The 13,856-nt window shown below is 48.8% G+C and overlaps 3 protein-coding genes across 3 annotated transcripts in view; 1 reads left to right on the forward strand and 2 right to left on the reverse strand.

The window, feature by feature from the left end:
- Positions 1-393: 393 nt before the first annotated feature.
- Positions 394-2,184, reverse strand: LOC109943046 (uncharacterized). Its single transcript, XM_020545809.1, has 3 exons — positions 2,059-2,184; positions 1,576-1,652; positions 394-1,426 (listed from the first exon to the last, which is right to left on the reverse strand). Exons 1-3 carry the CDS (start codon positions 2,165-2,167, stop codon positions 848-850), a joined length of 765 nt encoding a protein of 254 aa, XP_020401398.1. The 5' UTR covers positions 2,168-2,184; the 3' UTR covers positions 394-847.
- Positions 2,185-5,978: 3,794 nt separating this feature from the next.
- LOC732814 (DNA mismatch repair protein) overlaps positions 5,979-13,856 on the reverse strand; it is a 38,146-nt gene continuing 30,268 nt past the window's right edge. The window contains 2 exon segments of the mRNA NM_001112428.1: positions 5,979-6,212; positions 6,320-7,027. Of these exon segments, the coding sequence (NP_001105898.1) occupies positions 5,979-6,212; positions 6,320-7,027 (942 nt within the window).
- LOC103641831 (uncharacterized) lies at positions 10,300-11,111 on the forward strand. Its single transcript, XM_020545659.3, has 2 exons — positions 10,300-10,852; positions 11,014-11,111. The coding sequence occupies exons 1-2, from the start codon at positions 10,312-10,314 to the stop codon at positions 11,055-11,057; spliced, it is 585 nt and encodes a 194-aa protein (XP_020401248.2). The 5' UTR covers positions 10,300-10,311; the 3' UTR covers positions 11,058-11,111.

The following is a 13,856-nucleotide window of genomic DNA, read 5'->3' on the forward strand; positions in this document are numbered from 1 at the left end:
AAGTGCCTACTTTCGAAGAACATGTTGTTTGAGTAGTCGAACTATCATCCTTGTCCTCGCAGAATGGCACAGCACCAATAATCTTATTATGATGACCACCCTGCGGTTTCATGCTGCCAAAACAGGAGGCTCTACAAGACTTCAACTTTCCCATCAGAGCTAGTCATCCGCAACCGGGTTTGGACCTCTGATAGGCTCGCAGCTCGTGGATGGCCGCACAGTCCTTCATGTCCACTTTGCAAGCGGCACCCTGAGACAGCTCATCACATTATTGCTGGTTGCCGCTACTCGAGGAGAATTTGGGACGCCCTAGCATCTTGGCTCTCCATTGGCCCTTTAGCTCCAGCTACCTGGCCGGACTCTACTTCCATCAAGCAGTGGTGGTTTATGGTCGGCTCAGTCGCTGTGCCCAAAAAGGGAACGCGCTCCCTGCTCCTACTGGTGGTCTGGCACATTTGGCTGGAAAGGAACAACCGCACCTTCCAAAGGCAAGAGAGGTCAGTGGCAGATCTGCTAGCAGCAATTAAGGCAGAGGCAAGGCTGTGGGGTGTCGCAGGTGCTAAGCACCTTCTTGCGCTTTTATCTATGCTGTAATTACGTAACCTCTATGTATCCTTCCTGCGGTGTCTCTTGGGCACTGCTTCACTCTCTTCTTTATTAATAGAAACGTGCACAATCTCGTGCCGTTCGTTCAAAAAAAAAACTATCCTGGTTGGCTGGGATAAGGTAACTTGTGCTGAATGAGACCTCCGGTGTGTCCTTGGCATCACGTGTTCAACAAATTTAGTTGGTTTCAACACAGTAATACGCTTTGTCTGAGGTGGTGACGGGCTTCTGTGAAGTCCAGCTAGCTGCTTTGAGAGAGTAGAGTTCGGTTCCTCAAGAAACTTAGGAACAAATCTCTGTTGGAACTTAGAACCTCAAGAGCATCTTGAAACTCCTTTGAATGTAGGAGTTTCTCATTTGTAGCAAGACGCTTTGCTTCCATGAAATTCTGACGAACAATCTCCATCCTTATGTCCCTCTTGCTCCTGGAAGACATTTCCCTAGGAAAAGTTTGGTCGTGAAGATGGTATGTTCTTAATGGTTCTTCACTGACTTCGTAAACATCCTTAAACTCAACTGTTTCTTTGGGTCCTATGTGTTTGTCGCATGTTGTGATACTGGAAAGGTACTGCTCTTGATGTTGATGGAGATTGTTTGTTTCGGCCAAATTGCCATTTAAGTGTCTTTTCTTCAACTTTCCTTTAGCAGGATGTAATGCTAGCTCTTGACCAGGTAGATCTTCTTCGAGTCCCATTAATCTGGCAACCACACTTGGCGACTTCTTCTTTGACTCCAACTCCTTGGACATCTCCTTTTCTGATGCCATATCCAATGGAGATGCATTTGAATTATTTCTTGATGAGCTCCAGTTACTAGCTCCCTGCAGAAATATTCTTATTATTAGAACACAAGAAGTGTATCACTTCAATGAAATTTAGTAGGCTCTCGCTTACTACGTTATATTTAATAGAAAAAAACACCTAAAGAAAATGGTAGTATAAATCAGGACAGACACGGCATGCTACTTACTACTTTATCATTGGCATAAACTTTAGCAGGATCAACAGTTCTCTTGACATCTTGCCAGCTTCTACATGCTGGAGAACCTGAAATATCCGAGCAGAACGTACAGCAGTTAGTTTTGAGAATCAGTCCTTGCAAGGTTGAAAAGGAACAAGACAACCTCTGAATACTTTTTAATCTAAGATGGGGGAAAACAAGAAAAAGACAAGCATGTCATCTTCTAGATTTAAAATGCCAAACATGGTGCAAAGGAGTCATTGTCCACAAGACACCAATGCAATCTAGTCTCAACACAAAAGAGGGCATCGGAAATATTTGTCCCGGTCCAATTGCAAAAAGATTGCATCTCCCCAGCCCCAAGTACCACCACTTCTAGAAATGCAGTAATATTTTCCAGCAGTAGAGAAGATAAATAAAACCAAGTCTTGTAGAGCAATTGCATTCAACAGCATTGCAACAAAAACACAAAAGTGGTAGAAATCTGTGTACCATCTATACGAGCTCGATCTGTGAGCTTGTTCGTGCTAGACATCCCTGCCCTGAGGTCGAACAAGTTGATCATTGCCTTCTTCTGATCATAAACGCGACCTCTGAGCATTGCAACATTGATACAGAGTCCTGAAAATGTTAGTTATGGCAAAAAAAAAAGAGAGGATATAAGTGCAGGGACATGTAGAAAACGAACTAGGCTTGTACCTGAGATCCATAAAGCCTAAAGAAGTCTAACTGAAAGACAGGAGCATGACAGTTAGCCTAGTGGAGTGGCGAGTCGATATATAGGTAACCAGAGCTTGAAGAGGTTTCAGCTTTGGGGTGCTCCTAGGTCTCAGCATGAATTTTTGAAAGGTTTCGGGTCTTATTTTTGAACTCGGGCACGATGCCAGACTCAGAGTATATCGCTGTAGCTAGATGCCGTCCTTTCAGAGAAAACACACATGCCTAAAGCTGGGCTTTTTGCAGGCATAGGCCACACATAGCACAGTCCATGGCCCTGCTGCTGTTTTAGGCTATCCACAACCGTTACTCCTAAATTTTTCCCCCTATATCACTTTTCCCCCTATTTTTCCCCCTATTTTTCCATCTCCCGTAGCGGTTCCCCCTAAATACTCCCCCTATACCCCACTACCACTATAAAATATCATTTTCTATACCAACTATCAATTTTTTATCTACTAACAATTACTCGTGGACCCACAACACAGTGTTTAGGGTGATGAATAGTGACACGCTAGATTGAGAGGGAGAGAGAGGAGGACGGCGGGCTAGGGAGCGGTGCAGGGGCACCGCTGCGCGCGTGGAGCGCCCCCTGCACGCGCCATGCAAGGGGAGGGGGCTGCGTAGGGGCAGCCTTTGCGGTCAGTCTTATAGAAGCCAAAAGCAGGTTGGCCGGCACGCCTAACGACATGAAAACGACGGCGACAGGCAAGATGGAAGAGTGGAATGTGGCAAAGATCAGAGGGTGAGTCGGTGAGAGAAGGTAAAAGGCGCACGGCTTTGTTCTCTACCGGATGTGGACGCCAAGCTGGAGCTATTAACTTAATCAGAGTCAGAGGTGAGTGAGACAAGTAGACAACTACAGAACGATGCAGTGGCGACAGTGGGGAGTAACGAGATACTGGTGGCACATTTTTTTTAAAGACCCAATTTTGCTCTCAGCAAAAAAATAAATAAATAAATAAATCGGTGGAAAGACAAAGAGACGATGATAAAAACTTAAAAAGCCGAGAAGACGTACAAAACTAGGAAGAATGGAAACCAATGAGACGTATGATCACGTCCAAACAAACTCCCGAAGCCGAAAGGAAAAAGGAAACCGCTTGCCCAAGTCTGCAGCTCTCGCAGAAGAAACGCCATGGACTCGAAGCTTTCCAAGCAGAAGCGCAGCTGCTAAAGTAACACAGGCCAACTCTACGCGGCAATCGAGAGGCACGACCGCACGACTGCGACTACGAGCGACCGTACGGGCTGCGGAGGACGAGAGTTCAGAGCCGGCCGATGCAGAGAAACGGCAGGAATCTTGCAGGCAAATACTTAGGACATGTATAATGAATGTCTTAAGTTATGTTTTAGAGTGTGTTTAAAGGGTAAATGTAAAAAACTTAGTATATGTATCTTAACAAAAATAGAGTGTCTTGGCTCTATGTTCGAGACAGAGACTAGCTGATTGGTCACTTTAATTTATTGAATGCTCTAATTGGTACAATAAATATGGTAAGACATATGTTTTAGATATAATCATTATATTATGTTGTGTTTTATTTGTGTCTTATACTTAATATCGTACAACAGTGTCCAGGTTGTACATGCCCTTGGTCGAGCTCGAGTATTAAAACCGCAAAGCCTGAGTCTTCGCCGGGCTGCTGAGAGGGCGTCCCGGCCTGCGCAGCGCAGGGCTGGCTGACGAACGGGACACGCGCGCGCGCGTTCGAGCAATAAATTCTCGGGCGCGGGAGCGGAAAGGAGCGGGCGGAGCTGGTAAAAGGCGGCGCTTTTTTACGCCGGCATCGGTGGGAATTCGGAGCGGACCTGGCGAGCCAGAAACTCCGCTCGGATCCTGATATTCTCCCTCTGCGCAGGGATTGGCCCCCACCCCCCAGCATTCGCAGACTGAACCCACAATGCAGCCTTAAATCTCAGCAGGCACATCATCAAAACAGGACGGATTACCTTTCCTCTCGCTCTATCTCTCTTTCTCTCATAAAAAAAAACGAAACCAGGCAGCGAGTCCAATACTCGACTCGGAAGCACGGATTTTGCGGCGAAAGGTTACTGGAAGAAAACGGAAGAAAAGAATTAAGGAAGATGGCGGGGAGAGAGAAAGGGAGAGGAAAATGAGCGAACGAGTAACAGGCTGAATTCGGACGGAGGAGCTGACCTGCGGCGGAGAGGGCCGCAGCATTCGCAGACCGGGGCGCGACGCGGCGTGAGGTTGGTGTGGAAGGGGGGCATCGATCGATCGATCTTAGCCCAGCTCTTGTGAACTGTTCCTTGTTGTTTCTTGCCCGCTCGCCAGCTTTGCGTTTCGTTCTTCCGCTTGCTTGGCTAGGCTTTGGGTGTCCAGTCACAGTGTCACACACCTCGGGGCCCCCGTGCGTGCGGGAAAATACCAAACCAAACTCGAAAAGTGGTGATGATGGTGGCGGGGATGAGGAGTGCACGAGCGACTGAAATGAACTGCAATGCAGGTGCACGACCAGGCTTCGCAAACTGCGTCTTCGCGCAACGTACTCTCCAGATATCAAATGCATCCCGTAATAGTGATTGCAGCGGTGAAACGTCCAACACTGCCAGAGCTAGCGACTGGACGTTTCCTCGTTATCTTTGTCCAGGCGTGCATGCAGCGGTGTTCAAGTAAAGGAGTATACGAGTAGGAATCAACGGCGACCTATGCATGCATACCGCCACGCAGAAAATGACGATGGAGGAGAGATGCCACTGTGTCGTCGTTCTGACTTCTGGCCTGTGAGTCGTAGCAGTAGTTCTTTATTTTATGTTCTTTTTTATAGGTGAGACAAAAAAAAAACTCCCGAGTAGTGTTGTAGCTCTGAACAGCCAGCTGGGGTACAGCGCCTGACGGCCAGGCTTGAGACGTCCAAAGCGTCAACTATTGGAATGCGGAATGGACGGGCCACTCCACATCCATTCAAAAAACACGTTTATTGGCAGAGCGACGCGCCGGAGATTCGCCAGCATGCCATCGTATACGTAGAAGTGTATGGCGCTCGGCTAGCTGTTGCCCTGTTGGTTGGGAGTCCAGCAGCTAGCCAGGGCATGCACGACACGACGAGCCAATCATGTAACACGAGTACGTAGTGCGCACGGCTCCAGCCCGTCGGCGTGAGCTTCCTCCACAGTATGCTGGGCGATAAGTGAAGAGCCGGGGTATCTCGCTCATGTCATAGGGATTTATGATACTACTTCCGTCCTCATGGAATCTAATCTAATGGTGCGAATTGAGATTCATGAGCACAGGACATCCAAGCTAAAAGACGCAGCTTTTTCTCATAAAAATATTCCAAGTGCCGCTGAACTGAAAACATGTACTTAGGGAACACCCTGCCGCACTGGAATCTAATTCACGCCAATGTTCTGTTCTGGCCTAGAAAGGCGCGCCCAGCTACTAGGTTTAGTGATCACGCTGTCAGGTCACTGAGCGAGAGCACTGATTGAACAAACGAATCAGCTGCACAATGCCTGCCGCACTGCGAACGTGATCGTTTTGCTAATCATTTGCTCTGCGCTCCTACATCCTTAATTACTTCCTTAGACAAGGGAAATATTATTACTCCCCTGGCCCCTACTATGCACAAGGCTAGCACCACTATCAGTTCAACAAAACTAGGGCGGCATGGTGTCAGTTAGCTCCCGCCTCCTATTGAATATCCAATAGCAAAAAGACCTTCAGCTGACTAGTTCCGTCCAGTAGCAACTGCCTCGCCAGAGATTCGAGATATACCGAAGTTCCTGTGCTTCCCGTCTGCCTTGTTGATGAGCTTGAAGCCCCTCGAAGGGAGCTGGTTTATGAGAAGGGTTTCCAGCTGGCAGGCAACGCTCTTGCCAGGGACCAAGACGTATAATACCGTAGCGTCCCGCATGCCTTCCTTCGATCTGTGGGCGTTCAAGCGCCCCAGAAGATCGTCCGTCTGCAGGCAGAAAAAAAGGAGCTCTGTCGTCAGTGTCGGCATTTTATGGGGCTGTATCACCTGAGATAATGAACAACGCAGAAAAAAAAATGCGATCATGAATTTACCTGTCCAACATAGAGCCTGTTGTCGCTTCTGATAATCACGTAGATGCTAGATCTGCCAACAGTGGAAGGCGGTGGTTGCTCTCTAGCACCTACAGCAACGCAGACCACCTCGACCAGTTCTGGGATGCTACTTTTGTTGTAAAGGTCCGACAGTATTTTCTTACACATCGTAGTAACAGCACTCTCAACTTCCTTCCGCAGCGGCTCAAAGGTACCAGGCAGCATTTCTAGTCTGTTCTTCAGAGATTCAGGCTCCTCAACCAAGCCATTTACACTGGGGCTGCCATTAGGAGGCTCATTGTGCGCCACTGATGCTCCCTGCTTGTTATTTGTACTCATACTCAAATATAGCTCCTCAGCCCTGGTGATTATCAAGTCAGGCATGCCTTCCCTCCTTGCTGTTTGAAAAGCAAGGCTTTCTCTACATATGCCATCAATCAGTTTCCATGTTGGATGAATGCATCCATCGACCACTTCAGTTCCCATAGCTTTGAAATCAGTGTTGCTAAGTGAGAGAGGCAGGTCGAAAATCCCATGCAGGTGAGTTGATATGATGCCTAGGCAGCCAACATTATCAAGTCTTTCAATGATGCTACCAGCTATACATGTTCCTTTTGCAGTTTCTGTGCCTCTACATATTTCATCAATCAGAACAAGACTCCTAGCAGTAGCTCGGCTGACTAAAGCACGTATCTCCGACATTTCAATCTGCAAGTAACAGGAAATCAAAATAAAATATTTAGTCCATAGTTCATATTAGAACAGTAGAAGCCACGAATAAAAAAAAACTATCAGGAATCAAGAAATAAATAATCTATCACATGTAAAATGGCAGCCAAATGGTTAATACGACTAACTGACTTATTTCATCCAAGTCATAAAATAAAAGAACAGAGATAAGCGCAGTTCAAGTTAAAAAAAAACATGAAATAGTTAATGAATGTGTTGAAGAATGAGTGTACCCAATTGGTGGAAAAGGCAATAAGGTTGGACAACTATAAAGCACCAAAAATAAACAACCTAATTAGCTTACAAAAGCAACACCACAAAATAATAAAAATTCCTGGTCTTGGATCATTGGTAATCTTAGGCATTTCATGGTCATTGTTAGTTTGTAAAGGGGCACATTTGTTCACTTAAAATCCTGGTGTGTGTAGGAAACCCTAATGCTTAATCTATTGCATAGAGAAGGGGTACATACATAGAGAGACTTAACCCTAACCCTAATGGGTCGGCAGCCCAACAGTGGTGCCAGCCCACACACAGTCTAACATCCCCCCGCAGTTGCAACGGGGCACCGCACACGATGAGACTAGGGTAGAAGCCGAAGGTAGGAGCCGACGGTTGAAATCCCCCCGCAGTCGCAGCGTCGTGAGGGTGCAAATGTTGCGACTAGAGTAGAGACCGGTGTGCACTCCATGGAGACAATAGCCCCTAGATGTCGAGGTAGCCGAAGCCGAGGTGGTGCGTTGTCGGAAGACACACAACAGTAGGTTGTTCTTGGGAGGGGTCGACGGGGCGACAGAACAAAAGAGCGACAGCAGAACAGGGACCTTCTTGCTTCTTTCGTCGTCCGGTCGTCGCGGAGCCCCACCAGGGAGGCCAGCAGCAACGCACGCGTCTACGCCGTTCAGGGTGGTCGCGCCTACGGTAGAGTAGAAGGGGTATCGTTGGATTCGGTCGGGAAAGCCACAACAACGACGGATCCAACCAAGAAGACAGCGATCCGGCCAAAGAGATGGCAGATCTAGCCGGGAAGGTCACAACAATGGTGAATTCAGTCGGGAAGGCCACGGCGGCGACGGATCCAACGAAGGCGATGAAGGGGAAGGGCGACGAGGGGTGGATCCAGTCGGGCAGGGACCTGCGTCGGGCCTAGCAAGAGGTGTCGACGCCAGCGACAGAAAAAGGTTGAAAAGTTGGTGTTGTTGAGTGTCGGCGCGGACAGGGAGTAGGTTGTCGGCGCGATGACGAGGGTTGCACGGGCCGAGACGCCTGGCGTGCAGGGCGGGCACCCGCGCCTAGAGGGGGGAAGGCAGCCTTGTCCGCGACCAGGGAGGGGCGGCATCGGCTGCCATGAGGTCGATGTCGCAAAGGAGCAGGACCGGCGGCGGATCTGAGCCGAGGAGAAGGTGCACTGGTGGTGGGGTTCCGTTGCGCGGAGACTGCGCCAGGGAAGAGGTCGGGTGGAGCGGCGGCGCCGACAAGCAAAGGAGAGGAAAGAAGGCGCTGGCAACCTGAGGAGTGCGGCGGGAAGAGGTCGTCGCGCCGTGGCATGCGCGGGGAGGAAGAGAGCTCGCCGGGGAAAGCAGCGGCGCAATCAGGCCGGCGGTGCAACAGCGTAGCAGGAGGAGCAACGGGTCCGAGGCCAGACGACAGTGGCGACGCAGATCCGGCGCCAGCAGCGGGAAGGTAGGTCGTCGGGGACCCATGAACGACGACGAGGTCGTCGGAGCTAGGAGGGACGACCGCCCTGCCAAGCAGCGCGGGGGGGGGGGGGTCGGGACCGCATCGACAGAGACCAGGAGAGGGGCGGCCATGCCGCCAGAGGCAGCCAGGGTGGGGTCTAGTCAGGGCCGTGCCACCAGGGACTGTTAAGGCCCATAAGGCCCATATATTATTGTCTGCCTATATATATGCTACAGTACCCGAGGGGGTAATTATCCCGCCTAATCAAGGTTAGTGACATGGTATCAGAGGAGGTCACGATTAGGGTTTCTTAGATTTTTTTTAGCCACCATCGTCTCCTCCCGGCCGCCGTCGCGGTCTTCCTTCGCCGCCGTCGCGGCCTTCCTTCGCCGCCGTCGCGGCCCTTCCTCCACCTGCGCCGCCCCTGTTCACATCCGCCTCCGCGGATCCCGTCTGCCCCGTCCGCCGTCGCGCAGATCCGGTCGCTGCACGTCCACCATCGCAGAAACCGTCCTGATCCGCGGCCGTCCTCGCGGATCCCAGCTGCTGCACGTCCGCCGTCGCGGAAGCAGCCCCTTCCCGCCTCTGCCGCCGGTGGATCTGGGCGGACCCGGGCGGACCCACCCCTTCATTCCTCTGCCGCGGGCGTCCCTGGGCAGATACCGCCTGAGCTGCGCCCAGCCGCGATTCCCTCTGCCGCGGGCGCCTCTGCCACGGGCGGATCTGGGCGGACCCGCCCCTTCCTTCCTCTGTTGCGGGTGCCTCTGCCGCGGGCTTGTGCTGCGCCCATCCGCGCCCTGCCCGCGTGAGCTGCGCCCAGCCGCGATTTCCTCCATCTCCGGCAGCCGTCATCCGCCGTCCGCACCTGCCTCCGCCTGCTGCACGCCACAAACAGTTGCTGCAGAGAAGATTTGTGCAACTGTCATCGACCCGATAATCACGCCGCAAAACAGTCTGCGGATCCGGATCTGCGCCGCCGTCTGCTGCGCCCTGCCTCATCGCCATCTGCGCCGTGCGCCGGTGGCTGCCATTGCGGGCAGACTGTCCAACTCGTCTTCCGCGACCAGGAACTCCGTCAACTCGTCCAACTTTGGCTGCTGTCAGCTGCGGTTCCTCCGGTTTGTTTGGTTTCCGGTCTCCTGTTCTTCCTGATTTTCATTGAATTCAATATGGCGACAAATGCTATTGTGGTCAATATCACTCTTGATGGCCAAAATTATCCAGAGTGGGCTTTCTGTGTTGAGACTGCACTCAGGGGACATGGATTACTCTTTCATTTGACTGATGCAACACCAGTACTTGCGGATGATCGTCGCAATGCTGCTGATATCAAAACATGGCAGCTTAATGATGGTAAAGTGATGGCTGCTATGGTGAACAGTGTCAAACCGTCTATGATTATGAGTTTGTCTAAATTTAAAACTGCTAAAGCCATCTGGTCTCATTTGAAGGAGCGTTTTGTTCAGGACAGTGGTGCTCTATTACACACTCTCATGCAGCAGACACATGTTATTGAGCAAAATGATATGAGTATTGATGAGTACTACTCAGCCTTTGATCGTCTGATGAGTGCTTTGACATCTATGGTGCCTGCTTGTACTGCTGATCCGTGTCCGGCTCATAAGTTTATTGAGAAGTTCTTCACTTACAGATTTGTTATGGGCGTTCGGGCCGAGTTTGATTCTCTTCGTGCTCGTTTACTTCAGGGTTCTGACACTCTCACAATGGCTAAGGCGTTGTCTGATTTACTTGCTGAAGAGACTCGTCTTAATTCTCTGTCTTCTATTGGTACTAATACTCACAGTGTATTGGCTGCTGCCCAGAAACCTAAGAATGTTTTTAAGCCTTGTGATCATTGTGGCAAGACCAATCATCGATCTGAGCTTTGCTTTGTAAAGTTCCCTGAGAAGTTGACTGATTTCCGTGCACGACGTGCTGCTCGTGGTCGTGGTTCAGGACCATCTACTAGAGGCTCAGTTGCTGTTGCTGCCACTTCGTCCGCTTGTACTTCAGAGTCGGCCTGGGTACTTGATTCAGGAGCCTCCTTTCATGTCACATCTGATCAGTCAAAGTTGGCTTCTACTACACCTGTCACAAATGGTGCTTCAGTGCAGACAGCTGATGGTACTGTATGCCACATTACTCATAAGGGTTCTTTGTGATCCACACTTTACAGTACCTAAAATTTTCTTTGTTCCTGAGCTATCTATGGACCTTCTTTCATTAGGTCAAATTACGGATCATAATTGCTTTGTCGGATTTGATGACTCATCTGTTTTGTACAGGACCTTCGCACAGGGGAAGTGATTGGGACTGGCCGTCGCCGTAGAGCTGCTCCTCGCCTCTACATCTTGGACTCTTTGCGGCTTCCTTCCTTGGCTACATCTCCGGCTCATGTGCTTTCAGCTACCCTTGCTTCTGTTGCGTCTTTTGCCCAGTGGCATCATCGTCTAGGTCATTTGTGTGGATCTAGATTGTCTACTCTAATAAAGTCAGGTCGCTTAGGTCATACTTCGGTTGAGTCTGATTTTCATTGTAAGGGTTGTCATCTTGGAAAACAAATACAACTTCCATATTTTACTAGTGATTCTCATTCTGTTGGACCCTTTGATTTGGTTCACTCTGATATTTGGGGTCCTGCACCTTTTGTGTCAAAAGGTGGATATAGATACTATGTCATTTTTATTGATGATCATTCTCGCTACACATGGATTTATTTCATGAAACGCCGCTCTGAGCTGATTTCTATTTATAAAACCTTTGCTCGCATGATTCACACTCAATTTTTCACTCATATTAAAACCTTTCGTTCTGATTCTGGTGGTGAATATTTATCTGATACTTTACGCCAGTTTTTGACTTCAGAGGGTACTCTTGCTCAGCTTTCTTGCCCTGGTGCTCATGCACAGAACGGTGTGGCTGAACGCAAACACCGTCACATTATAGAAACTGCTCGCACTTTGTTGATATCTTCTTTTGTCCCTTCACATTTTTGGGGTGAAGCAGTTTCTACTGCGGTTTACCTCATCAATAGACAACCATCATCCAAACTCTCTGGCAAAACACCTGGTGAAGTTCTTTTCGGAACTCCTCCACGATATGACCACCTTCGAGTTTTTGGATGTATGTGTTAGGTACTATTATCACCTCGTGAACGTACTAAATTGACTGCTCAATCCGTTGAGTGTGTTTTTCTTGGATACAGCCCTGAACATAAAGGTTAATGTTATGATCCATCTTCTCGTCGCATGCGTATTTCTCGAGATGTGAGCTTCAATGAAAATCGTCCCTTCTTTTACAACTCTTCCACTCATTCTTCTTTTTATTCCACAGAGTCTACCTCCTTCATGAGCCTTCCTCCCATTTCTGAAACTTCATCCGTATCACCACCTACTGTTTCTACCCCAGATGTCCTTATTCCCATCACACCACCTTCCACTTTCACACCATCTCAGTCTTACTCTTCCAAACCACCTGTCACTCAGACTTACATTCGTCGTCCTCGCTCTACTCCCACGGCCAGTCCTGATGATGATCTTGTTGCTGATACTTGTACTAACAATGATGACTCTCATGTTGTTTTTAATCAGGGGTATCATCTTCGTGACCGTGGCACTATTGCAGCTCCCGAACGTTATGGGTTTTCCCGTGCTGGTGCAGTCATTGCTGAACCATCATCTTATAAAGAGGCTTCTGGTATACCTGAGTGGCAGCTTGCTATGACTGATGAATTAAATGCCCTTCATCGCACATGTACATGGGATGTTGTTCCGTTACCTGCTGGTGCTGTACCTATCACGTGCAAATGGGTCTTCAAGGTTAAAACCAAATCTGATGGGTCTATTGAGCGATATAAAGCTCGTCTTGTGGCCAGAGGTTTTCAACAGACACAGGGTATTGATTATGATGAGACTTTTGCACCTGTGGCCCATCTGACTACTGTCCGAGCTTTACTTGTTGTTGCAGCCTCATCTTCTTGGACTATCTCTCAGATGGATGTCAAAAATGCTTTTCTTCATGGTGATTTACATGAGGAAGTCTATATGCATCCACCTCCTGGGATCGAGGTTCCATCAGGACATGTATGTCGTCTCCGTCGAGCCTTGTATGGTCTCAAACAAGCTCCTCGTGCTTGGTTTGAGAGATTTGTTTCTGTCATCAAGGCTTGTGGTTTCTATTCTAGTGATCATGATCCTGCATTGTTCATTCATGTTTCTTCACGAGGACGCACGTTGCCATTACTATATGTTGATGACATGTTGATTACAGGCAATGATCCAGACCACATTGCTCATGTGAAGGTGTCTCTGAGTAAGGAATTTCAAATGTCTGACTTGGGGGCACTCAGTTATTTCTTGGGTATTGAGGTTTTGCAGACTCAAAATGGTATTTATCTTTCTCAGGCCAAGTACATACAAGACCTTCTTGATCGTTCTGGTCTTAGTGATACTCGCACTGTTGCCACGCCTATGGATCTTCACTTATCTCTTCGTCCGACTGATGGGACACCTTTGGAGGATCCATCTCGATATAGACATCTTGTTGGCAGCTTGGTTTACCTTACTGTCACCAGGCCAGATATTGCTCATGCGGTTCAGATCTTGAGTCAGTTTGTCTCTGCTCCTACATCAGTTCATTATGGGCACTTACTTCGTGTGCTTAGATATTTACGGGGGACAAAAACACAATGTTTATTTTATGACTCAAATTCCCCTCTTCAGCTTCATGCTTACTCTGATGCTACCTGGGCCAGTGATCCTACAGATCGTCGCTCCATCACTGGTTATTGTATTCTTCTTGGATCATCCCCTGTTGCTTGGAAATCCAAGAAGCAAGCTGCTGTATCTAGATCTAGTACTGAAGCAGAACTTCGAGCCCTAGCTACTACTACTGCTGAGATTATCTGGATTCGTTGGCTCTTGGCTGATTTAGGCGTTTCTTGTGACTCGCCTACACTTCTTCGCTGTGACAGTACTGGAGCTATACAAATTTGTCATGATCCAGTGAAGCGTGAACTCACAAAACACATTGTGTTGATGTCTCATTCACTAGATCTCATTGTCATCAGAAGACCATTGATCTTCAATATGTGCCCTCAGAATTACAGCTTGCGGATTTCTTCACAAAA

This window comes from Zea mays, chromosome 10 (assembly GCF_902167145.1).
Source record: "Zea mays cultivar B73 chromosome 10, Zm-B73-REFERENCE-NAM-5.0, whole genome shotgun sequence".
NCBI classification, from domain to species: Eukaryota; Viridiplantae; Streptophyta; class Magnoliopsida; order Poales; family Poaceae; genus Zea; species Zea mays.